The sequence below is a fragment of the Echiichthys vipera genome (assembly GCF_963691815.1).
Source record: "Echiichthys vipera genome assembly, chromosome: 7".
In the NCBI taxonomy this organism is placed as follows: Eukaryota; Metazoa; Chordata; class Actinopteri; order Perciformes; family Trachinidae; genus Echiichthys; species Echiichthys vipera.
Window position 1 is genome coordinate 1,733,279 of NC_139832.1, and position 26,685 is coordinate 1,759,963.

General features: G+C 47.8%; 1 protein-coding gene across 1 annotated transcript in view; it reads left to right on the plus strand.

Annotated features, from left to right (window-relative positions):
• Positions 1 to 24,892, plus strand: part of LOC310949033 (voltage-dependent calcium channel subunit alpha-2/delta-4-like) — a gene marked incomplete at its 5' end in the record, with an annotated part of 105,349 nt that extends 80,457 nt beyond the window's left edge. The window contains 12 exons of the mRNA XM_083916364.1: positions 2,224 to 2,238; positions 2,498 to 2,542; positions 2,645 to 2,707; positions 6,444 to 6,514; positions 6,626 to 6,701; positions 7,695 to 7,747; positions 8,105 to 8,160; positions 9,069 to 9,089; positions 21,672 to 21,789; positions 23,057 to 23,203; positions 23,311 to 23,398; positions 24,327 to 24,892. Coding sequence (XP_083772490.1) covers positions 2,224 to 2,238; positions 2,498 to 2,542; positions 2,645 to 2,707; positions 6,444 to 6,514; positions 6,626 to 6,701; positions 7,695 to 7,747; positions 8,105 to 8,160; positions 9,069 to 9,089; positions 21,672 to 21,789; positions 23,057 to 23,203; positions 23,311 to 23,398; positions 24,327 to 24,428 — 855 coding nt within the window. The 3' untranslated portion in view covers positions 24,429 to 24,892. The remainder of the gene's footprint in view (positions 1 to 2,223; positions 2,239 to 2,497; positions 2,543 to 2,644; positions 2,708 to 6,443; positions 6,515 to 6,625; positions 6,702 to 7,694; positions 7,748 to 8,104; positions 8,161 to 9,068; positions 9,090 to 21,671; positions 21,790 to 23,056; positions 23,204 to 23,310; positions 23,399 to 24,326) is intronic.
• Between the last annotated feature and the right edge of the window lie 1,793 nt (positions 24,893 to 26,685).

Sequence of the window (26,685 nt, forward strand, 5' to 3'; positions counted from 1 at the left end):
GGAGAGTGGCTAACAGCCGGACGTGGCTAACAGTGATTAGCTCGGGGCAGCACGGTGAAGTCATTCAAAGGTCTTTTTTAACCACTAATGCTGCTGAAAATAACAGCAAACCTCTGCAGCAGCATGAGAAGAGTCCCTACACACACAACAAAGCGTCATCAGCGTAGTTAGTGAAGCCAGAGTTTATTAAAGAGTGTTTTAAAGACTTACCTACTGGCCCCTGTACCAGCTCCTCTCATAGTAAAGTCCATTACAGTGGAAGGAGCCCATTGGTGGTAATGATATTCATTGGCGTCCTCTTGGTTTAGCCCAGGAGTCTGTAACCTCTGTAACCAAAACATATTTGATGTCACAGCTTACAAAGGTTTATATAAAGTTACTGTTGACATTTTATTCCTATTATTACCTGTCATCAAAAATGTTGTTTGCTAATTTCTCACCACATATCAAACACACAGGTAGGCAAAGTAAATGAACATTTCTACGCAACACTATTTACCTCCAATACGTTTTTTGGGGGGGGGGGGGGGTTTATCCGCGGCTAGCATACAAGCACGGGTCACCAACTCCGGATTAGCCACCTGCAGGTAAAGGTGCTGGCTGTAGACGTAGGATGTGACGAATATTTTAGTTTCTCACGTAATATTTTTTTAAAAATCACCTTGAACTCTAAGATAACAGCTGTTCCCTCCTCCACGGTCCAAAAAAAGACGTCATCTACACGTTGTTTATATCATTTTTTGGCAAAGCTACTGTAAAGGGGCCCAAGAGCGGCGGGTTGCAGACCCCTGGTTTAGCCAATTAACAACGTGGTTCGGGTTAAAAAACTAAAACGCGAACGTCAACGTAAAAACCACCTCCCATTGGACACAGACTTGGGTCTCCCGTGTGAAAGTCCCGTGTGTCTGACCCCCCCACACACGCCAACCTTCCTCCTGTTGCTGATTTTTTTGGTGTTTCAATATTTCCTCAGTCTTCCGTCATCATGCAGTGATGGCAAAGTCGGGCCGTACCGCCTCATATCTATGGTAGTCATAATTTGCTCATATTACTTTATTTTGGGTTTTTTTTGCGTGCATTTCCTGTGTTTCCTGCGGCGCCTGCAGCCGGACCGCTCTCCGGGTCTTTGACCTTGTGAACGTCTCCTGCGGTTCAGTGAAGCAGAGCTGCAGCCTCGGCGTGTGCGCGCGTCCTGCAGAGGGTAACGGTGCCGGTAACAATATTAATCAGAGCCGACAGCTGCGACCGGCGGCGTTAATGTTTTCAGCGGGACGACCACGTGCTGACATGATCTCATGTGAGCGTCCACATCCTGTCGCCGCTGATTCACACACACCGACGCTGCTCCTCGTCTGGTTTGTCTCTGTGTTACCGATGCTTTTGTACAAGCTGCACGTCTCAGGGACCAGTTAAAGGACAAAATTGTGTCTTCAGTTTGTACCGCAGGTTTTTTCTTATCGTTTGTTGTTGTAGATCGATTTAGAGTTCAGTTGTAATCAAAAGAGAAATCCCACTTTTATTTACGTTTGATTTACTTTTTAAATTTCACGACACACTGCCAAAAACTTGATTTGCTCCGGTTTTGAATCTGTGTAGAGAGCTGAGGAAGGCAAAGCTCTGGATCTACCGCTCAGTCCTGGTTCCTACCCTCACCTGTGGTCATGAAAGCTGGGTCAGGACCCAAAGAACCAGGTCCAGGTCAGGACCCAAAGAACCAGGTCCAGGTCCAAGCGTGTGAAATGTGTTTCCTCAGGAGGGGGGCTGGAGTCTCCCTTAGAGAGAGGGGGAGAAGTTCAGCATCCGTGAGGAACTCGGAGTGGAGCCGCTGCTCCTTTGCGTTGAAAGGAGCCAGTTGAGGTGGTTCAGGATCATCTGGTAAGGATGAACCCTGGGCGCCTCCCTAGGGAGGTGTTCCAGGCACGTCCAGCTGGGAGGAGGCCTCGGGGAAGACCCAGGACCAGGTGGAGAGATTAGATCTCCACACTGGCCTGGGAACGCCTCAGGATCCCCCAGTTAGAGCTGGTTAATGTGGCCCGGGAAAGGGAAGTTTGGGGTCCCCTGCTGGAGATGCTGCCCCCACGACCCGACCCCGGATAAGAGGCTGAAGATGAGATGAGATGAGATGTTAAACTTCTTTTCATTTGTGGTTGAATAATATTCACATTCTTTTGTCTCTTCTGTGTTTTTCTCCTCTTCCTCGTCCTCGACTCTTCACACCTCCAGCCCAGCGACACAGACGTGAGTGAACACTGGTTACTGTCTTGTATCTGACATCATGTCGGGGTCACCGTGTCAGTTTGCTCGTCACTGTTTCACCCTTTTTTTTGTATTTTGACCCCATCAACATTATTTGAACTCATGAACGTGAACTCCACAATCGGAGCTCACCGGAGCGTGCACCGCTACCACGCACGCTGGGTGTTTGTGTTTGTGATGATGTGATGACCTTTGACCCGTCCACCTCCTCTCTCTCTGTCTCTCTCTCTCTCTCTCTCAGTGCTCAACCATCGAAGGCGTGTGTCCTCTCAGCTGTGAGAGTGCTGTAAGTGACCCTCACTACTCTGTCCGCTCATCTCCATCATCAGTCCTTTTACGCTGAAAAAAACCTCAAACACTTCTTCTTCTTCTTCTACTTCCTGTTCAGGATCTGAACTGTTTCCTGGTCGACAACAATGGCTTCATCCTGCTGTCCAAAGACAGGAACGAGGTAAGAGCTTCACTCTCGGTTGTGTCCCGTCCGGCCTGAAGGATGAAAAAGAGGCGCGCAGGGTTCACTGAAGACGACTGTCTGCTTTATGTTGACGCCCGTGTGACAACATCATATCGTCAGTCACAGACTAACACTTCCATGACCACTGAAGATGTTTAAACTAGCAACGTCACACGGACTCGGTTTATCCGCCTCCTTCTTTTGACAATTTGGACGCGCGTTGGTGTCATCAGGAGGTTTCTCTCTGAATCATTTAATGTGCTCATAAGCAACATCTGGATGGTCTTAATCTGTGTGTGTGTGCGTGTGCGTGTGTGTGTGTGTGTGTGTGTGTGTGTGTGTGTTTGTGGCGCATTAGCAGTGAAATATAACAGCTGCTGCACCTGATGACCTCCAAACGTGGGCGGAGCCTAACCAGGGCAGTTCAGTTTTCCTGAAGCCCTGATCCAGAAAATAAATACTTGTACATTTGTTTTCTTTTATTGTCCTAAATAGGCTTCTGTACGTCGCAGACGTCCTTGCGTTGAAGGCCGTTAACGCGTCTTTGAGTGTGCAGAGACGTGCAGACCGAGGGCTGTCGTCCGTCTGACAGCTGCTCGTTAGCTCTGGATTAACTCAGCCTGTTAAGAGCCATATTACTGAGGATTAATCCAGAGCCCACCACGCTGCCATCAACACACACACACACACACACACACACACACACACACACACACAGAGTTCATCTTCTCGTCTGCTCAGATGTTTACTCTCATTTAGTCTCATCTCTCTGGAGCTTCAGCTTCTTGTTCAGTTGAGGATTTGTTACCAGGAGTCGAACCTGTGATGTTTGTGTTACAGGACGGTCAAGGTGACGGTCACAGTGAGGCTGCCAGCTGTGCAGCAGCAGCAGCAGCAGCTGGCTGCGCTGAGGCCAGATGAGGGTTATCTGTCATCCTGTGACATCTGTCAGGGGTGAAACGGACGTCCAGTCTGAGTGCAGCGCTGCAGACAAACACTGTCAAATGAACTCTGGTGTCCTGACGTGTTAATCTGAGTCTGAGCAGCAGGAGCAGTTTAGTGTCTGTGGATCCATTCAGTGATCATTCAGCTGAGACATGTCACTCACTGGACCTCCCTCACCGACTTTTCTTAAGGGCGCACTCCCACTGTGCCTCCGTCCCGTGCCCCAGCACGTTTCACAGCTAAAGTCTGGTTCCTTTGACCAGTGCAACTGTACCACGTCTAGGAGCGGCACGCTTGCCGTCCACGGCCCGTTTGGGAGAGGTGGGCTTTAGTAAAGCACGTTTGCACGTGTACGAGCACGAGGCCTACGGTGGTTCTGAGGTCATTTCCTGTGCGTCTGTTGGGACATAGAAAAAAGAAGGAGGGACCATGCGCGGTTAAAACACCGACACTTACAAGCTAACGAACAGCAGATGCTAAAGACACGTCGCTCGTCCACGATTATAGTGAGAACAAGTTCTGTTTGTTGTGAAACTATCGACGTAGAGTCAAATGTAACTTCTACACACAGCAGCAAAGTGTTCGGTTGTCGCCCTAAAGCAAGAATCCTTCACCGCAGAAGCTCATTTTTCATCATTTGCACGTCTGCCGCGTTCCCAGTGGCCTTACTAAGCAGATATGATGATAAAGTGCTTCCTCCGTGTTTTTGCTGAGCTCTGGATTTTACAGCAGCAGGTTTTTGTGGAAACACCCGGATCCCAAAGTTGTGTTGATGCCAAATTCAGTTCAGTGTGAAAAACAAAACTAGTGAAAGTATTTGGTCAACAAGGGGAAGTTTAGTGCACTTAGAGAGTGAGTCAGTCAGGTAGGAACTAAACACACGTTACACTCTCACACAAACAAATATACACACACACGCTAGTCACACACATTAGTTCCCAGCTCCAGTGGCTAACGCTAAAGCTATTTAGCCGCTCTGTACTTTCATTTCTGCACGTTTACCTGCTGCTGTCGCCGGGTAAACGTGGTGGGGGTCAAGTTTCACCGCAAGCAGCATCAGCAACAACCTGCAAGCCCTCCGCAGCTGCTGGGAAACATCCCATCCAGACGGGGATGAAGTGGGGGCAGAGGGCAGCCTGTAGAGGTGAACAGAGCCGCTGAGACAAAACGCTCTGAATAATTCAGATTGTGCTGCTGCCGAGGGCCAGACTCACTGCAGACGCACAGAGAGGACTTTAAATCACAGGTTCACACTTCAAACCATCTGTTTTTACTCCTGCTGTGACCTCCCCGCGCTTTAAATCAGACTGCACGCTCCTCGTTATCCGTTAGCTCACGACAGATGTGTTTTCTGTGAGCGGGCGACCGGAGGAGACTTCCAAGAGACTCCTGCAGAAAGGAAATAAATTGCAGTGAGGGTGATTTAATTTAGAGGCTCGCGGCGCTCCGTCTCTGTCTCTACTGGAAACATTTTAATATTTGTAAGAGCTACTTATGATGTGGAATTGAAGTGCTTTGTCTTTGGATTCAGGGTTTTTTCATGCACGTCTTATTTAGAGAAGCAGTTCAATATGTTTGGAAATACGCCGACTCATTGACTGCCTTTGTTTCTAAGAGTCTGATGTGAAAGTGGAAATCAGCCTCATATCTGCGTGTTAAGAGCTGGAGTCAGGGCGTGGTTAGCCTAGCTTAGCATAAAGCCTGAAAGCAGGTGGAAACAGTTAGCCTGTCCAGTTCAACTCTACAGCTCATTAATTAGCACGTTATATTTTGTTTAATCCTGAAAACAAACCGATCCAATCTGATCGATATGGGGCGACATCGTCTGCATCGATTCTTACCTTTCTCGCATCTCTCACAGGGTTTCCCTCCAAAGTCCCGCCCTCTTTGGGGCGGCAGTAGCTCAGTCCATAGGTGACTTCACTGGGAACCGTAGGGGCGCTGGTTCAAGTCCCTGTGTGGACCATTAATGGAGCGTGGACTGGTGGCTGGAGAGGTGCCAGTTCATCTCCTGGGCACTGCCTCGGTGCTGTTGAGCAAGGCACCGAACCCCCAACCGCTCGGGGCGCTGGTCACTTGCAGCCCCCTCACTCTGACATCTCTCCATTAAATGCATGTATACAGGTCCTGTCTGTGTGTGTGTGTGTGTATTTCGGGCCAGTGTGTGTGTGTGTGTGTGTGTGTGTGTGTGTGTGTGTGTGTGTGTGTGTAACATGATCAATAATAAGAGTGAAAAAATTAAATTTCCCTGTTGCGGGACAAATAAAGTGATTCTTCTTCTTCTTCTTCTTCTTCTTCTTCTTCTTCTTCTTCTTCTTCTTCTTCTTCCTCCCTGCCTGACCTCTGATGCTCCCTCCTCCCCCAACACGTGCACCGAGAGAGAAATGTGGCGTCCGAGCGCAATGGGAAGTCCAAAGTTTCGGACCTCCAAATAGGCAAAGGGCGCTGGAATGTTTTTCAAAGTGGAACCTCCCATTAGCAAATTTGGAGTCGGTCGATCACCCCCAAATTCACTCGTAGGAGGTTTGACTTTGACGGTGGTGGTTTTGGTCTGAAGGTGAATCTAATCGTCCAATCGAGGTGAAACGTCTTCCTGACAAAGAACCAAGTCCAGTTGCTTTTGACTGAAACTGCTTTGAGGAGAACGACGACCTGGACACGTGAGAACATTCACAGGCGGACTGATTATCAGCACCACACTAACCTCACTCTTTTCCTTTCATCATCGGTGCAGCTTGATAAATCTGACTGGCAGTGCACGAGTAACCGCAAACGTTGTCTCTTCCAGGTCGGCCGCTTCTTTGGTGAGACGGACGGGTCTGTGATGGCGTCGCTCATCAAGATGGGAATGTTCAAAAAGTACGACGTGTTGAGATGAGATGAGATGTTTGGAAGCTGTAGTGAATTCATGGGGAGGTTCAGATCCTCTCACGTGAAAGCAAAGGTCACTGAATGTTTGTGTGTTCGCAGAGTGTCGTTGTTTGACTACCAGGCGATGTGTAAGAACAGTCACCATCACGCCAGCAGCGCCCGACGTCTGCTCAGCGTGAGTAACCAGCAATCAAACATTACCTTACAAGTGCACGTAGAGCTGCATCAGCAGTTAACTCGTATTTTAGAGCTTCAACGATCACCGTATTTTCCACATTATAAGGCGCACCTTCAGTGAACGTCTTATTTTGAAACTTTGTTCATGTATAAGGCGCACCACATTATAAGGAGCATAGAACAGACGCTACAGTGGAGGCTGGGGTTACGTTCTGCATCCATTAGATGGAGCTGCTCTTAAGGGAACGTCAACACAACAGTCAGGGGAGGTCGTCTTGTTGCTTCCTCCACTTCGGCACCATTGATTGGTTCATGTTAAACTCTCTGGCAGCTGCTCTATTCCCGTGTTCCACTGCGTGACTAATGGCCTTGAGTGTAAACTCTGCGTCGTAAGCGTGTCTCTTAACAGGAGCCATTTTGGGCTCTTTACACAAACGCACACATGGAAATGAAACGGCACGCTTCACGCAGTCGTATATCTCAACATGCACCGCGCGTTACTTCTTCTACGGGGGAAAATAGAGTCGGCGGCTGCTCACCGTAGTTGGAGACCTGTTGTGGCTCAATATTGGTCCATATATAAGGAGCACCGGATTATAAGGCGCACTTAGACATGTGAAGGTTTTTAGGTGCTCCTATAGTGCGGAAAATACGGTAGTTCTCAAATGGATCCATCTACAGAAAAATAATACACAACAGTAATCGATTGATCTTGAAAGTAATTTTTTTATGCAAAAATGGCAGAAAAATGCTGTTTTCTGCCTCTCAAATATGACCACTTTGTATTTTTCATATCATATGAAACTGAATATTTTGTGGTTTTGGCCAAAACAACATATTCAAAGACATTTCTCACCGTTTTATAAACTAAAGTAGTGACTTTGGTACGATTCCTGCCAGAAATACCTCGATACTGATACTGACACAATACCACAGCGAGCTGGAGACGTGATAATAATAATAATAATAATCTTTTCTTTTCCTCCTGCAGCCGTTTTATGGCGTCGCCGCGTTGATACGATGGTTCTTCTCCAACGCTCTGATGTAAGTGTCAACGGCTGTGTGTCCTTCAGCAGCTCATCACACAACTGTGAGCCGCGCGGCTGAAGGACGACAGGATGTTTCAAGTTCCCCTCTTTTTTCTCATGTTTCTACGTTTTACAGTGTTTATTTTATTTAGTTTAACAATAGTGAACACGTGAAACACTCACAGAGAGAGATTCAATGTCTCTGAGGAAGTCTGCAGCGAGACTCTGGATCTTTAAATGGATGTGAAAATGTCCTGTAGATATATTTAATATTAATGAGTCTGTGTGTGTGTGTGTGTGTGTGTGTGTGTGTGTGTGTGTGTGTGTGTGTGTGTGTGTGTGTGTGTGTGTGTGTGTGTGTGTCTCCTGTCAGGTTCCTGCTGGACTTTAACCTCTGCGGTCTCTGGCACTCTGACTACTTTGTGGACGGTAAGATGTGAACACGTAAACATTAAACGGGTGTGAAAGCAGCGATACTACGAGCATAAAGAGGGCGTGTCTGATCGGCGGTTCGATCCCCAGATCCCCCGCATGTCTAAGGGGCCCTCCCACTGTGCCTCCGTCCCGTGCCCCGTGCTTTAGGGTCCTTGTCCCCCCCTCCAGGCCCGTTTGTACTCACACTACCTGGGCCTCGTAGAATGCTTCTTGCTGCCTATACGTCATCACACCGTAACACGTCACACGCATTGATGACGTCATGGCGATGCGTGGCTTTGTTTCCAGATCTTTCCGTAGACCTCGGAGTTTTTGTGCGTCTTGTCGACTGTTTTTGAATCTTTTCATCGACCAAATCTGCAGTAAACACTCCACCTCCGCATCACACCAACGTGAACCTTTCACCGCCATTGTTTGAAATGTCCGCGCATGGTCCCTCCTTCTTTTTTCTACGTCCCAACAGGCGCACAGGAAATGACCTCAGAACCGCCGTAGGCCTCTTGCTCGTACACGTGCGCACGCTCGTGCTCGTACACGTGCAAACGTGCTTTACTAAAGCCCACCTCTCCCTAACGGGCCGTGGACGGCAAGCGTGCCGCTCCTAGACGTGGTACGGTTGCACTCACACTGGTCAAAGGAACCAGACTTTAGCCATGAAACGTGCTGGGGCACGGTACAGAGGAACAGTGGGAGTGCGCCCTTAAGAGGAGACTCGTGGGGAACCCGTTTACATTCATACATCGGTCGTTCATTCGGATCCACTCTGGTGTCGTGTTTGATTTCGTCTCATTGCTGTTTCATGTCTCATCTTCATCATCTTCATCACCTTCATCATCTTCATCATCTTCATCATCGTCGTCATCACCTGGACGTGTCACCGTGATCCATCTTCATCCATTCAGCCAAGGCTGGTTATCATACAAGTGAGTGCTGTGTGTGTTTGTGTGTGTGTGTGTGTGTGTGTGTGTGTGTGTGTGTGTGTGTGTGTGTGTGTGTTTGTGTGTGTGTGTGTGTGTAAACCCTAACGCCTAACCCTATTTTAAATACGCCATAACGTTTGATAGGAACGTCGTAGAGACTCCATCTTGGTATCAATGGAAAGCGCGTGGCCATAATTAGGGGGGTGGGCAAAGTCTCGACGAATGAGACCCTAAGGGAAAAAAAATAGGCACACAATTGTTTAAGATCAAAGTGTTCCCAATGTCCGATCGCAACGAAACCAGCACGAGTGAACTCAGCACCCAGGAAATAGGGGGGGTAGCCCAAGTTTCAAGTCTCTAAACTAACCCTAACCCCGAAACTCCAACCCTAACCCCAACCCCAACCCTAACCCTAACCCTGAAACCCCAACCCTAACCCCAACCCCAACCCTAACCCTAATCTCAAACCTTAACCCTAACCCCAACCCTAACCCTAATCTCAAACTCTAACCCTAACCCTAATCTCAAACCTTAACCCTATTTTAAATAGGCCATAACTTTTGATAGGAACGTCGCAGAGACTCCATCTTGGTATCAATGGAAAGCGCGTGGCCATAATTAGGGGGGTAGGCAAAGTCTCAACGAATGAGAACCTAAGGGAAAAAAAATAGGCACACAATTGTTTAAGATCAAAGTGTTCCCAATGTCCGATCGCAACAAAACCAGCACGAGTGAACTCAGCACCCACGAAATAGGGGGGGGGGGGGTAGCCCAAGTGTCAAGTCTCTAAACTAACCCTAATCCTAAACCCAAACCCCAACCCTAACCCCAACCCCAACCCCAACCCTAACCCTAACCCCAACCCTAACCCTAACCCCAACCCCAACCCCAACCCTAACACTAACCCTAATCTCAAACCCTAACCCCAACCCCAACCCTAACCCTCATCTCAAACCTTAACCCTATTTTAAATAGGCCATAACTTTTGATAGGAACGTTGTAGAGACTCCATCTTGGTACCAATGAAAACAATTGTTTAAGATCAAAGTGTTCCCAATGTCCGATCGCAACGAAACCAGCACGAGTGAACTCAGCACCCACGAAATAGGGGGGGTAGCCCAAGTTTCAAGTCTCTAAACTAACCCTAACCCCGAAACCCTAATCCTAAACTCCAACCCTAACCCTAACCCCAACCTCAACCCTAACCCTAACCCTAATCTCAGACCTTAACCCTATTTTAAATAGGCCATAACTTTTGATAGGAACGTCGTAGAGACTCCATCTTGGTACCAATGGAAAGCGCGTGGCCATAATTAGGGGGGTAGGCAAAGTCTCAACACATGAGCACCTAAGGAAAAAAAAATAGGCACACAATTGTTTAAGATCAAAGTGTTCCCTATGTCCGATCGCAACAAAACCAGCACGAGTGAACTCAGCACCCAGGAAATAGGGGGGGTAGCCCAAGTTTCAAGTCTCTAAACTAACCCTAACCCCGAAACCCTAGTCCTAAACCCTAACCCCAACCCTAACCCCAACCCCAACCCTAACCCCAACCCTAACCCTAACCCCAACCCTAATCTCAAACCCTAACCCTAACCCCAACCCTAACCCCAACCCTAACCCTCATCTCAAACCTTAACCCTATTTTAAATAGGCCATAACTTTTGATAGGAACGTTGTAGAGACTCCATCTTGGTACCAATGAAAACAATTGTTTAAGATCAAAGTGTTCCCAATGTCCGATCGCAACGAAACCAGCACGAGTGAAATCAGCACCCACGAAATAGGGGGGGTAGCCCAAGTTTCAAGTCTCTAAACTAACCCTAACCCCGAAACCCTAATCCTAAACTCCAACCCCAACCCTAACCCCAACCCCAACCTTAACCCTAACCCCAACCTCAACCCTAACCCTAACCCTAATCTCAGACCTTAACCCTATTTTAAATAGGCCATAACTTTTGATAGGAACGTCGTAGAGACTCCATCTTGGTACCAATGGAAAGCGCGTGGCCATAAATAGGGGGGTAGGCAAAGTCTCAACACATGAGCACCTAAGGAAAAAAAAATAGGCATACAATTGTTTAAGATCAAAGTGTTCCCAATGTCCGATCGCAACGAAACCAGCACGAGTGAACTCAGCACCCACGAAATAGGGGGGGTAGCCCAAGTGTCAAGTCTCTAAACTAACCCTAATCCTAAACCCAAACCCCAACCCTAACCCTAACCCCAACCCCAACCCCAACCCTAACCCTAATCTCAAACCTTAACCCTAACCCCAACCCCAACCCTAACCCTAATCTCAAACCTTAACCCTATTTTAAATAGGCTATAACTTTTGATAGGAACGTCGTAGAGACCCCATCTTGGTACCAATGGAAAGCGCGTGGCCATAATTAGGGGGGTAGGCAAAGTCTCAACAAATGAGAACCTAAGGAAAAAAAAATAGGCACACAATTGTTTAAGATCAAAGTGTTCCCAATGTCCGATCGCAACGAAACCAGCACGAGTGAACTCAGCACCCACGAAATAGGGGGGGTAGCCCAAGTGTCAAGTCTCTAAACTAACCCTAATCCTAAACCCAAACCCCAACCCTAACCCTAACCCCAACCCCAACCCCAACCCTAACCCTAACCCCAACCCTAACCCTAACCCCAACCCTAATCTCAAACCTTAACCCCAACCCCAACCCTAACCCTAACCCTAATCTCAAACCATAACCCTATTTTAAATAGGCCATAACTTTTGATAGGAACGTCGTAGAGACTCCATCTTGGTACCAATGCAAAGCGCGTGGCCATAAATAGGGGGGTAGGCAAAGTCTCAACACATGAGCACCTAAGGAAAAAAAAATAGGCATACAATTGTTTAAGATCAAAGTGTTCCCAATGTCCGATCGCAACGAAACCAGCACGAGTGAACTCAGCACCCAGGAAATAGGGGGGGTAGCCCAAGTGTCAAGTCTCTAAACTAACCCTAATCCTAAACCCAAACCCCAACCCTAACCCCAACCCCAACCCCAACCCCAACCCTAACCCTAACCCCAACCCTAACCCTAACCCCAACCCCAACCCCAACCCTAACACTAACCCTAATCTCAAACCCTAACCCCAACCCCAACCCTAACCCTCATCTCAAACCTTAACCCTATTTTAAATAGGCCATAACTTTTGATAGGAACGTTGTAGAGACTCCATCTTGGTACCAATGAAAACAATTGTTTAAGATCAAAGTGTTCCCAATGTCCGATCGCAACGAAACCAGCACGAGTGAACTCAGCACCCAGGAAATAGGGGGGGTAGCCCAAGTTTCAAGTCTCTAAACTAACCCTAACCCCGAAACCCTAATCCTAAACTCCAACCCCAACCCTAACCCCAACCCCAACCTTAACCCTAACCCCAACCTCAACCCTAACCCTAACCCTAATCTCAGACCTTAACCCTATTTTAAATAGGCCATAACTTTTGATAGGAACGTCGTAGAGACTCCATCTTGGTACCAATGGAAAGCGCGTGGCCATAATTAGGGGGGTAGGCAAAGTCTCAACACATGAGCACCTAAGGAAAAAAAAATAGGCACACAATTGTTTAAGATCAAAGTGTTCCCAATGTCCGATCGCAACAAAACCAGCACGAGTGAACTCAGCACCCAGGAAATAGGGGGGGTAGCCCAAGTTTCAAGTCTCTAAACTAACCCTAACCCCGAAACCCTAGTCCTAAACCCTAACCCTAACCCCAACCCCAACCCTAACCCTAACCCCAACCCCAACCCCAACCCTAACCCCAACCCTAACCCTAACCCCAACCCTAATCTCAAACCCTAACCCCAACCCCAACCCTAACCCCAACCCTAACCCTAATCTCAAACCTTAACCCTATTTTAAATAGGCCATAACTTTTGATAGGAACGTTGTAGAGACTCCATCTTGGTACCAATGAAAACAATTGTTTAAGATCAAAGTGTTCCCAATGTCCGATCGCAACGAAACCAGCACGAGTGAAATCAGCACCCACGAAATAGGGGGGGTAGCCCAAGTTTCAAGTCTCTAAACTAACCCTAACCCCGAAACCCTAATCCTAAACTCCAACCCCAACCCTAACCCCAACCCCAACCTTAACCCTAACCCCAACCTCAACCCTAACCCTAACCCTAATCTCAGACCTTAACCCTATTTTAAATAGGCCATAACTTTTGATAGGAACGTCGTAGAGACTCCATCTTGGTACCAATGGAAAGCGCGTGGCCATAAATAGGGGGGTAGGCAAAGTCTCAACACATGAGCACCTAAGGAAAAAAAAATAGGCATACAATTGTTTAAGATCAAAGTGTTCCCAATGTCCGATCGCAACGAAACCAGCACGAGTGAACTCAGCACCCACGAAATAGGGGGGGTAGCCCAAGTGTCAAGTCTCTAAACTAACCCTAATCCTAAACCCAAACCCCAACCCTAACCCTAACCCCAACCCCAACCCCAACCCTAACCCTAATCTCAAACCTTAACCCTAACCCCAACCCCAACCCTAACCCTAATCTCAAACCTTAACCCTATTTTAAATAGGCTATAACTTTTGATAGGAACGTCGTAGAGACCCCATCTTGGTACCAATGGAAAGCGCGTGGCCATAATTAGGGGGGTAGGCAAAGTCTCAACAAATGAGAACCTAAGGAAAAAAAAATAGGCACACAATTGTTTAAGATCAAAGTGTTCCCAATGTCCGATCGCAACGAAACCAGCACGAGTGAACTCAGCACCCAGGAAATAGGGGGGGTAGCCCAAGTGTCAAGTCTCTAAACTAACCCTAAATCCGAAACCCTAACCCTAAACTCCAACCCTAACCCCAACCCTAACCCCAACCCCAACCCTAACCCTAACCCTAATCTCAAACCTTAACCCTAACCCCAACCCTAACCCTAATCTCAAACCTTAACCCTATTTTAAATAGGCCATAACTTTTGATAGGAACGTTGTAGAGACTCCATCTTGGTATCAATGGAAAGCGCGTGGCCATAAATAGGGGGGTAGGCAAAGTCTCAACAAATGAGAACCTAAGGAAAAAAAAATAGGCACACAATTGTTTAAGATCAAAGTGTTCCCAATGTCCGATCGCAACGAAACCAGCACGAGTGAACTCAGCACCCACGAAATAGGGGGGGTAGCCCAAGTGTCAAGTCTCTAAACTAACCCTAATCCTAAACCCAAACCCCAACCCTAACCCTAACCCCAACCCCAACCCCAACCCTAACCCTAACCCCAACCCTAACCCCAACCCTAACCCTAACCCCAACCCTAATCTCAAACCTTAACCCCAACCCCAACCCTAACCCTAACCCTAATCTCAAACCATAACCCTATTTTAAATAGGCCATAACTTTTGATAGGAACGTCGTAGAGACTCCATCTTGGTACCAATGCAAAGCGCGTGGCCATAAATAGGGGGGTAGGCAAAGTCTCAACACATGAGCACCTAAGGAAAAAAAAATAGGCATACAATTGTTTAAGATCAAAGTGTTCCCAATGTCCGATCGCAACGAAACCAGCACGAGTGAACTCAGCACCCAGGAAATAGGGGGGGTAGCCCAAGTGTCAAGTCTCTAAACTAACCCTAATCCTAAACCCAAACCCCAACCCTAACCCCAACCCCAACCCCAACCCCAACCCCAACCCTAACCCTAACCCCAACCCTAACCCTAACCCCAACCCCAACCCCAACCCTAACACTAACCCTAATCTCAAACCCTAACCCCAACCCCAACCCTAACCCTCATCTCAAACCTTAACCCTATTTTAAATAGGCCATAACTTTTGATAGGAACGTTGTAGAGACTCCATCTTGGTACCAATGAAAACAATTGTTTAAGATCAAAGTGTTCCCAATGTCCGATCGCAACGAAACCAGCACGAGTGAACTCAGCACCCAGGAAATAGGGGGGGTAGCCCAAGTTTCAAGTCTCTAAACTAACCCTAACCCCGAAACCCTAATCCTAAACTCCAACCCCAACCCTAACCCCAACCCCAACCTTAACCCTAACCCCAACCTCAACCCTAACCCTAACCCTAATCTCAGACCTTAACCCTATTTTAAATAGGCCATAACTTTTGATAGGAACGTCGTAGAGACTCCATCTTGGTACCAATGGAAAGCGCGTGGCCATAATTAGGGGGGTAGGCAAAGTCTCAACACATGAGCACCTAAGGAAAAAAAAATAGGCACACAATTGTTTAAGATCAAAGTGTTCCCAATGTCCGATCGCAACAAAACCAGCACGAGTGAACTCAGCACCCAGGAAATAGGGGGGGTAGCCCAAGTTTCAAGTCTCTAAACTAACCCTAACCCCGAAACCCTAGTCCTAAACCCTAACCCTAACCCCAACCCCAACCCTAACCCTAACCCCAACCCCAACCCCAACCCTAACCCCAACCCTAACCCTAACCCCAACCCTAACCCCAACCCCAACCCTAACCCTAACCCTAATCTCAAACCTTAACCCTATTTTAAATAGGCCATAACTTTTGATAGGAACGTCGTAGAGACTCCATCTTGGTACCGATGGAAAGCGCGTGGCCATAAATAGGGGGGTAGGCAAAGTCTCAACACATCAGCACCTAAGGAAAAAAAAATAGGCATACAATTGTTTAAGATCAAAGTGTTCCCAATGTCCGATCGCAACGAAACCAGCACGAGTGAACTCAGCACCCAGGAAATAGGGGGGGGTAGCCCAAGTGTCAAGTCTCTAAACTAACCCTAACCCCGAAACCCTAACCCTAACCCCAACCCTAACCCCAACCCCAACCCCAACCCTAACCCCAACCCCAACCCTAACCCTAACCCCAACCCCAACCCTAACCCTAATCTCAAACCTTAACCCTATTTTAAATACGCCATAACTTTTGATAGGAACGTCGTAGAGACTCCATCTTGGTACCGATGGAAAGCGCGTGGCCATAAATAGGGGGGTAGGCAAAGTCTCAACAAATGAGAACCTAAGGGAAAAAAAATAGGCACACAATTGTTTAAGATCAAAGGGTTCCCAATGTCCGATCGCAACGAAACCAGCACGAGTGAACTCAGCACCCAGGAAATAGGGGGAGTAGCCCAAGTTTCAAGTCTCTAAACTAACCCTAACCCCGAAACCCTAACCCCAACCCTAACCCTAACCCCAACCCTAACCCTAACCCCAACCCCAACCCTAACCCTAACCCTAATCTCAAACCTTAACCCTATTTTAAATAGGCCATAACTTTTGATAGGAACGTCGTAGAGACTCCATCTTGGTACCGATGGAAAGCGCGTGGCCATAAATAGGGGGGTAGGCAAAGTCTCAACACATGAGCACCTAAGGAAAAAAAAATAGGCATACAATTGTTTAAGATCAAAGTGTTCCCAATGTCCGATCGCAACGAAACCAGCACGAGTGAACTCAGCACCCAGGAAATAGGGGGGGTAGCCCAAGTTTCAAGTCTCTAAACTAACCCTAACCCCGAAACCCTAACCCTAACCCCAACACTAACCCTAACCCCAACCCCAACCCTAACCCCAACCCCAACCCCAACCCTAACCCTAACCCCAACCCTAACCCCAACCCCAACCCTAACCCTAATCTCAAACCTTAACCCTAACCCAACCCTAACCCTAACCCCAACCCCAACCCTAACCCTAACCCTAACCCCAACCCCAACCCTAACCCTAACCCCAACCCTAACCCCAACCCCAACCCTAACCCTAACCCTAATCTCAAACCTTAACCCTATTTTAAATAGGCCATAACTTTTGATAGGAACGTCGTAGAGACTCCATCTTGGTACCAATGGAAAGCGCGTGGCCATAAATAGGGGGGTAGGCAAAGTCTCAACGAATGAGAACCTAAGGAAAAAAAAATAGGCACACAATTGTTTAAGATCAAAGGGTTCCCAATGTCCGATCGCAACGAAACCAGCACGAGTGAACTCAGCACCCACGAAATAGGGGGGGTAGCCCAAGTGTCAAGTCTCTAAACTAACCCTAATCCCAAACCCCAACCCTAACCCTAACCCCAACCCCAACCCTAACCCTAACCCTAACCCCAACCCTAACCCTAACCCCAACCCTAACCCTAACCCTAACCCCAACCCCAACCCTAACCCTAATCTCAAACCTTAACCCTATTTTAAATAGGCCATAACTTTTGATAGGAACGTCGTAGAGACTCCATCTTGGTACCGATGGAAAGCGCGTGGCCATAAATAGGGGGGTAGGCAAAGTCTCAACACATCAGCACCTAAGGAAAAAAAAATAGGCATACAATTGTTTAAGATCAAAGTGTTCCCAATGTCCGATCGCAACGAAACCAGCACGAGTGAACTCAGCACCCAGGAAATAGGGGGGGGTAGCCCAAGTTTCAAGTCTCTAAACTAACCCTAACCCCGAAACCCTAATCCTAACCCTAACCCCAACCCTAACCCCAACCCTAACCCTAACCCTAATCTCAAACCTTAACCCTAACCCCAACCCTAACCCCGACCCCAACCCTAACCCCAACCCCAACCCTAACCCTAACCCCAACCCTAATCTCAAACCTTAACCCTAATCCCAACCCTAACCCTAATCTCAGACCTTAACCCTATTTTAAATATGCCATAACTTTTGATAGGAACGTCGTAGAGACTCCATCTTGGTACCAATGGAAAGCGCGTGGCCATAATTAGGGGGGTAGGCAAAGTCTCAACACATGAGCACCTAAGGAAAAAAAAATAGGCATACAATTGTTTAAGATCAAAGTGTTCCCAATGTCCGATCGCAACAAAACCAGCACGAGTGAACTCAGCACCCAGGAAATAGGGGGGGTAGCCCAAGTTTCAAGTCTCTAAACTAACCCTAACCCCTAAACCCAAACCCCAACACTAACCCCAACCCTAACCCTAACCCCGAAACCCCAACCATAACCCTAATCTCAAACCTTAACCCCAACCCTAACCCTAATCTCAAACCTTAACCCTAACCCCAACCCTAACCCCAACCCCAACCCTAACCCTAACCCTAATCTCAAACCTTAACCCTATTTTAAATAGGCCATAACTTTTGATAGGAACGTCGTAGAGACTCCATCTTGGTATCAATGGAAAGCGCGTGGCCATAAATAGGGGGGTAGGCAAAGTCTCAACGAATGAGAACCTAAGGGAATAAAATAGGCACACAATTGTTTAAGATCAAAGTGTTCCCTATGTCCGATCGCAACGAAACCAGCACGAGTGAACTCAGCACCCACGAAATAGGGGGGGTAGCCCAAGTTTCAAGTCTCTAAACTAACCCTAACCCCAACCCCAACCCTAACCCCAACCCTAACCCCAACCCCAACACTAACCCTAATCTCAAACCTTAACCCTAACCCTAACCCTAATCTCAAACCCTAACCCCAACCCCAACCCTAACCCTAACCCTAATCTCAAACCTTAACCCTATTTTAAATAGGCCATAACTTTTGATAGGAACGTCGTAGAGACTCCATCTTGGTACCAATGGAAAGCGCGTGGCCATAAATAGGGGGGTAGGCAAAGTCTCAACGAATGAGAACCTAAGGAAAAAAAAATAGGCACACAATTGTTTAAGATCAAAGTGTTCCCAATGTCCGATGGCAACGAAACCAGCACGAGTGAACTCAGCACCCAGGAAATAGGGGGGGTAGCCTAAGTGTCAAGTCTCTAAACTAACCCTAATCCTAAACCCAAACCCTAACCCTAACCCTAACCCCAACCCCAACCCTAACCCTAACCCTAACCCCAACCCTAACCCTAACCCTAATCTCAAACCTTAACCCTATTTTAAATAGGCCATAACTTTTGATAGGAACGTCGTAGAGACTCCATCTTGGTATCAATGGAAAGCGCGTGGCCATAAATAGGGGGGTAGGCAAAGTCTCAACGAATGAGAACCTAAGGAAAAAAAAATAGGCACACAATTGTTTAGGATCAAAGTGTTCCCAATGTCCGATCGCAACGAAACCAGCACGAGTGAACTCAGCACCCAGAAAATAGAGGGGGTAGCCCAAGTGTCAGGTCTCTAAACTAACCCTAACCCTAAACTCCAACCCTAACCCCAACCCCAACCCTAACCCCAACACTAACCCTAATCTCAAACCTTAACCCTAACCCCAACCCTAACCCTAATCTCAAACCCCAACCCCAACCCCAACCCTAACCCTAATCTCAAACCTTAACCCTAACCCTAACCCTAATCTCAAACCATAACCCTATTTTAAATAGGCCATTACTTTTGATAGGAACGTCGTAGAGACTCCATCTTGGTACCAATGGAAAGCGCGTGGCCATAAATTGGGGGGTAGGCAAAGTCTCAACACATGAGCACCTAAGGAAAAAAAAATAGGCACACAATTGTTTAAGATCAAAGTGTTCCCAATGTCCGATCGCAACGAAACCAGCACGAGTGAACTCAGCACCCAGGAAATAGGGGGGGTAGCCCAAGTTTCAAGTCTCTAAACTAACCCCAACCCCGAAACCCTAACCCTAACCCCAACCCCAACCCTAACCCCAACCCCAACCCTAACCCTAATCTCAAACCTTAACCCTAACCCCAACCCTAACCCTAACCCTAACCCCAACCCCAACCCTAACCCCAACCCCAACCCTAACCCTAATCTCAAACCTTAACCCTAACCCCAACCCTAACCCTAACCCTAACCCCAACCCCAACCCTAACCCTAACCCCAACCCCAACCCTAACCCTAATCTCAAACCTTAACCCTGTTTTAAATAGGCCATAACTTTTGATAGGAACGTCGTAGAGACTCCATCTTGGTACCAATGGAAAGCGCGTGGCCATAAATAGGGGGGTAGGCAAAGTCTCAACAAATGAGCACCTAAGGAAAAAAAAATAGGCACACAATTGTTTAAGATCAAAGTGTTCCCAATGTCCGATCGCAACGAAACCAGCACGAGTGAACTCAGCACCCAGGAAATAGGGGGGGTAGCCTAAGTGTCAAGTCTCTAAACTAACCCTAATCCTAAACCCAAACCCTAACCCTAACCCTAACCCCAACCCCAACCCTAACCCTAACCCTAACCCCAACCCCAACCCTAACCCTAACCCTAATCTCAAACCTTAACCCTATTTTAAATAGGCCATAACTTTTGATAGGAACGTCGTAGAGACTCCATCTTGGTATCAATGGAAAGCGCGTGGCCATAAATAGGGGGGTAGGCAAAGTCTCAACGAATGAGAACCTAAGGAAAAAAAAATAGGCACACAATTGTTTAGGATCAAAGTGTTCCCAATGTCCGATCGCAACGAAACCAGCACGAGTGAACTCAGCACCCAGAAAATAGAGGGGGTAGCCCAAGTGTCAGGTCTCTAAACTAACCCTAACCCTAAACTCCAACCCTAACCCCAACCCCAACCCTAACCCCAACACTAACCCTAATCTCAAACCTTAACCCTAACCCCAACCCTAACCCTAATCTCAAACCCCAACCCCAACCCCAACCCCAACCCTAACCCTAATCTCAAACCTTAACCCTAACCCTAACCCTAACCCTAATCTCAAACCATAACCCTATTTTAAATAGGCCATTACTTTTGATAGGAACGTCGTAGAGACTCCATCTTGGTACCAATGGAAAGCGCGTGGCCATAAATTGGGGGGTAGGCAAAGTCTCAACACATGAGCACCTAAGGAACAAAAAATAGGCACACAATTGTTTAAGATCAAAGTGTTCCCAATGTCCGATCGCAACGAAACCAGCACGAGTGAACTCAGCACCCAGGAAATAGGGGGGGTAGCCCAAGTTTCAAGTCTCTAAACTAACCCCAACCCCGAAACCCTAACCCTAACCCCAACCCCAACCCTAACCCCAACCCCAACCCTAACCCTAATCTCAAACCTTAACCCTAACCCCAACCCTAACCCTAACCCTAACCCCAACCCCAACCCTAACCCCAACCCCAACCCTAACCCTAATCTCAAACCTTAACCCTAACCCTAACCCTAACCCCAACCCCAACCCTAACCCTAACCCCAACCCCAACCCTAACCCTAATCTCAAACCTTAACCCTAACCCCAACCCTAACCCTAATCTCAAACCTTAACCCTGTTTTAAATAGGCCATAACTTTTGATAGGAACGTCGTAGAGACTCCATCTTGGTACCAATGGAAAGCGCGTGGCCATAAATAGGGGGGTAGGCAAAGTCTCAACAAATGAGCACCTAAGGAAAAAAAAATAGGCACACAATTGTTTAAGATCAAAGTGTTCCCAATGTCCGATCGCAACGAAACCAGCACGAGTGAACTCAGCACCCACGAAATAGGGGGGGTAGCCCAAGTTTCAAGTCTCTAAACTAACACTAACCCTAAACCCAGACCCTAATCCTATGTGCGTGCATGCTTGCGTGCGTCTGTCTGTCTGTGTGTGCGTGCGCGCACGTGCGTGTGTGTCCTCACAGACAATGAAAGCTGTTCACTTTGATGGTCGTGTTTATTCACTGGATGAGTTTTTGTTCAAACTCAGTTGAGTTTGTTTTAGGTTCAGTTCTCTAAGCGTGTGTGTGTGTGTGTGTGTGTGTGTGTGTGTTATCGTGTGTGTGTGTGTGTGTCTCAGGTCATAAGCAGAAGAAGGTGGAAGCTCTGCAACCCTGCGACACGGAGTATCCTGGCTTCATGTACGACTCGTCTATCAGAGAAGCCAACAGCCTCATCAAGTGTGGACGCTGCCAGAAGTACGACACACACACACACACAAACACACACACACTAGTAATCAGAGTCAGGGTTCGTACGGGTGTTTGAATCCTTTTCCTTTCACAACAAACAGCTAAAGAAGAGAAATTTCATTTAACTTCTTTCTTTGTTACGAAAACACAATTTTAGGTGTTTATATTGTGTGTGTGTGTGTGTGTGTGTGTGTGTGTAATGTACCACAGCTGTTTGGTGCATTAAAAGCGTGAAAATAGACCTTGAAAGTGCTTAAATTTACGCTTGGAAAAGATGAAGGACCCCTGAAAAACACTCCACTACGGGTTGAAGTCGGACAGCCTGCAGCTCCACCTGCTGGTCAAAGCGCCGGCTGTCAGTGCAGCGAGTTCATCGTCTTTATTCATGAAAACAAACATAAAAGATTCATTCATTTAAAACAAAACACAGAGGAAATTCATCCTGAAACTGATTTGGATCCAAGAGTTCAGGCTCGAGTCACGGACGCTGCGGTGAACACACACACTCACACACACACACACACACACACTCTCTTCTTCTCTGCTCCTTTACATTCATGTACATGTTTAAATGATTGTGTGAACAATGTAATGAATAGGAACGTTCATGAAAGGAACAAGTAAATACAAAACTCCAGGTTTCCCAGGACACGTGGGAACTCTGCAGGATTTAAAAACGTGTGTGTGGTGTGTGTGTGTGTGTGTGTGTGTGCAGTTTATTATGAAAACTATGTAAACGCCCTATTAGAGGGGGAGAAGTTCAGCATCCGTGAGGAACTCGGAGTAGAGACGCTGCTCCTTTGTGTTGAAAGGAGCCAGTTGAGGTGGTTCAGGATCATCTGGTAAGGATGAACCCTGGGCGCCTCCCTAGGGAGGTGTTCCAGGCACGTCCAGCTGGGAGGAGGCCTCGGGGAAGACCCAGGACCAGGTGGAGAGATTAGATCTCCACACTGGCCTGGGAACGCCTCAGGATCCCCCAGTTAGAGCTGGTTAATGTGGCCCGGGAAAGGGAAGTTTGGGGTCCCCTGCTAAAGCTGCTGCCCCCACGACTCGAACCAGGATCAGAGGCTGAAGATGAGATGAGATACAGGTTTATTGTTGCCACTTTGCTTTCATCATTATGAATAATAATGAACTTTAAATATCTCTAAATACACTTTGCTACAGTTTTTAGGCGTCAAACTCCATTTATTTGTTTTGAGTGTGTGTGTGTGTGTGTGTGTGTGTGTGTGTGTGTGACTGACTGAGTGAACCTTGTGGTTGTGTGTTCCAGGATGTTCGTGGTGCAGCAGATTCCCGACAGTAACCTGGTTCTGGTCGTGACTCAGGCCGACTGTGACTGCTCCCGTCAGTACGGACCCATCCTGCTGGAGCCCAAGGAGATCAAATATATCCTTCAAAATAAGGGCGCACTCCCACTGTGCCTCCGTCCCGTGTCCCCTGCTTTAGGGTCCTTGTCCCCCCCTCCAGGCCCGTATGTACTCACACTGCCTGGGCCGCTGAGTGCTGTGTTTTCCTTAATGCCAGTGAACATAACGCCACAGTGAAGTGCAACCGGATGAAATCCCAGAAGGTGCGGCGGCGTCCAGAGTCCTGCCACGCCTACCACCCCAAGGTGAGTGAGCACCGGGCGACGGGCTGCGGCCCCCGTGTGTGAACGCGTGTGTTTTCAACAGTGTTTCATGGAGCAGCTCTAAACCCTAACCCTAAACCCCTAACCCTAAACCCTAACCCCAACCCTAATCCTAAACCCTAAACCCCTAATCCTAAATCCCTAATCCTAAACCCTAACCCTAAACCCCTAATCCTAAACCCTAACCCTAAACCCAACCCTAATCCTAAACCCAACCCTAATCCTAAACCCTAACCCTAAACCCCTAATCCTAAACCCTAACCCCTAATCCTAAACCCTAACCCTAAACCCAACCCTAATCCTAAACCCAACCCTAATCCTAAACCCTAACCCTAAACCCCTAATCCTAAACCCTAACCCCTAATCCTAAACCCTAACCCCTAATCCTAAACCCTAACCCTAACCCCCTAACCCCCTAACCCTAACCCCTAACCCCTAACCCCTAATCCTAAACCCTAACCCCTAATCCTAAACCCTAAACCCTAAACCAAACCCAAACCCTAACCCTAAACCCCTAACCCTAAAAAAAGTATAAAAGTTTACAGGACACGTGCTCAGGATCAGTCTTTAGAACGCTGGGATGACCCCGTCGGCGTGGAGCTGGATGCTGCGGCGCCGTCTCCCGGACCACAGCGGGCAGAACCGTGCGTAACTGTGGTGTTTGGTTTGTCACTGGGAAGCTGTGGCTCAGAGTGGGTCGTCCTCCATTTGAGAGATTGGCGGTTCGATCCCCAGCTCCCCTGCATGTCGAAGTGTCCTTGGGCAAGACACTGAACCTCGTGCTGCGCGTGGGAGTGTGAATGGGGTGGGAATGGTTAGATTACATGGTCTGTAGATGTCCACCGCCAGAGTAAATGTGACAAAGCGCCTTGAGTCGTCCATTTACCATTTATCTGCCTGTTGTTGACAGGAAAATGCGAAGGAGTGCGGCGGGGCGGCGGCCATCTTCCCTTCGCTCTTCGTCTCCTCGGCCTCTGTGCTCGTCTCGGCGCTCCTCCACCACTGGACGTAAACGGGGAGCCAATCAGGACGCTCGGACGGAGGCGGCAGGTAAAAGAGCAGGAAGATTTATTTTTAACTTTCCGTGAAGGACAAAGGGACGTGTCTGTGCTTCCTGCTGCTCTGACGGGTCGGGGCTCGAACCGAACTTTAAACTGAAAGAGGATCAAAGAGGCGACGACAGCGGCGCGGCGCCCATGGAGAACTGTTGCCATGACACCCAAAGATTGTAGCATCTCTGTAGCTTTTTGATACAAATATCGACAACGACGTAGTTTTACATGTAAACGATGCACAGATGTGTTCCTGCTCTCAGGGGGTCAAAGGTCACGAAGAGGTCAAAAGGTAAAGGTAGAGAAAACCTGCTTCTGTTCAACACACGGGGTGAAATGCATTCTGGGAAAGCGTTTAAACTGCCCAGTGGAGCTGAAGACAGAGGCTGCGTTTCCATCCGTCTGCTTTGATGCACTTTTTTAACGTAAACGAGTTTTTAAATGTGGAAAAATAAAGAAAAAGTTGACGAATTAATAAAGAAAATGAAGTGAAACGTGGATTAAATGCTTCTTTGTCCCGTTTGTGGTTTTATGAACAGAAACGTCACTTTTTCATCCTGTTTTCTACGAGTTTCTCACTTTTAAGATGATTTTAGGGCAGTTTTCAAGCTTTTATCAGACAGAACAGAGAGAGAGAGGGGGAGATGTGCAGTGAAGGGGCCGCAGGTCGGAGTCAAACCCACGGCTGCTGCCTCGAGGACCTTCAGTCTCGTTACACGGGGCGGCTGCTCCGACCACTGCTCCACCGGCTGCCCTGTTTCTCCTTTAATGACATCATCCTGTGGTTGCACTGGTTTCTGACGGGAGAACTGGCGCCACCTGCTGCTCACCTTCTTAAAATCACATGAAGTCAGTTAGTAGAACACACACACACACACGCACGCACGCACGCACGCAATTAACGGAGAGATGTCAGAGCGAGGGGGCTGCCAGTGGATGCCTGTGCCCTGGAGATGAACTGGACACCTCTCCAGCCACCAGTCCACGCTCCGCACAGGGACTCATACCGGCGACCCTCCAGTTCCCCGCCAAGTCACCTCTGGACTGAATTTTCTATCCACATCTGGATGAAGCTGTTACCTTTGTCCCTTAATGACCAAAAAGAAAAAACAGCACTAGATTATGAGGGAAACGTCTTTATTCTATGATTTATGGAGAAAAACGATGAAACCCTGACGATGACGATGCGTTTGAGTCCAGGTCAAAAACAAAGTCACTGTTTCACAGATAAAGTCCCGTCAGCTGGACCTGAGGTGTGTGTGTGTGTGTGTGTGTGTGTGTGTGTGTGTGTGTGTGTGTGTGTGTGTGTGTGTGTGTGTGTGTGTGTGTGTGTGTGTGTGTGTGTGTGTGTGTGTGTGTGTGTGTGTGTGTGTGTGTGTGTGTGTGTGTGTGTGTGTGTGTGTGTGTGTGTGTGTGGTATAATACTCCTGAACTCTGATGATTAACAACAGGAACTGTTTCCTCCAGATAACTGACCCTTCGCTAAGTCCCGCCTCCCTTGGTTACTGTTGCTAGGCCTGTCAAGCGTCCGTCAGCGTGGCGTTTGCAGCTAACCCGACTCTCACCAGATGACTTTCTGATTCCGCCTCGCTCCACTCAACGTCTGGATTCACTCCGTAGGAAAAGGAATTCAGGCTATTTTGACTAAAGACGAGGTTAAAGCTGATCTGAAAAGCCTAGTTACGGTTGCTAACGTGGGATTGGACGTTGGGCGTTGAAGGGAGGGGCTTAGCAAACGGTCAATTCCTGGTGAACGACGTAAAGCCGGCGTCTGCGTCACACGTGATGATTAAAAACAGTCCAAGTGGAAATAAACAGACTGAGTTGATGTTTTTGGGGCATTTCTTCTTTAATATCAGAGAGTTGGAGATTACGAATGTTTGCGTCACAAATATTACAACCGGAGCGCCGTCTCCACGCGCTGACGTCAACGCGGAGCAGAGCGGAGCAGAGCGGAGCGCGTCAGCCGCGGAGGAAAAGGGAAACTCCGCGGAAATGATGTTAAAAAAAACAAAAAGCTTCACTTCGGTCCTCAGAATATTTAAATCTATAAACAGGTTTTAAATGCGAGTTCTGTAATAAATAAAAAGGCCCTCGCTCGCTCGCTCAGCTCAGGGACGTTTCCGTCTCCTGTCGGGTCAGAAATGAAACCGGACCTTAAAGCGGAGATGGTTCTGATCCCGGAGGAGCGGCTGGGACCAAACGTTCCCTCGTTTG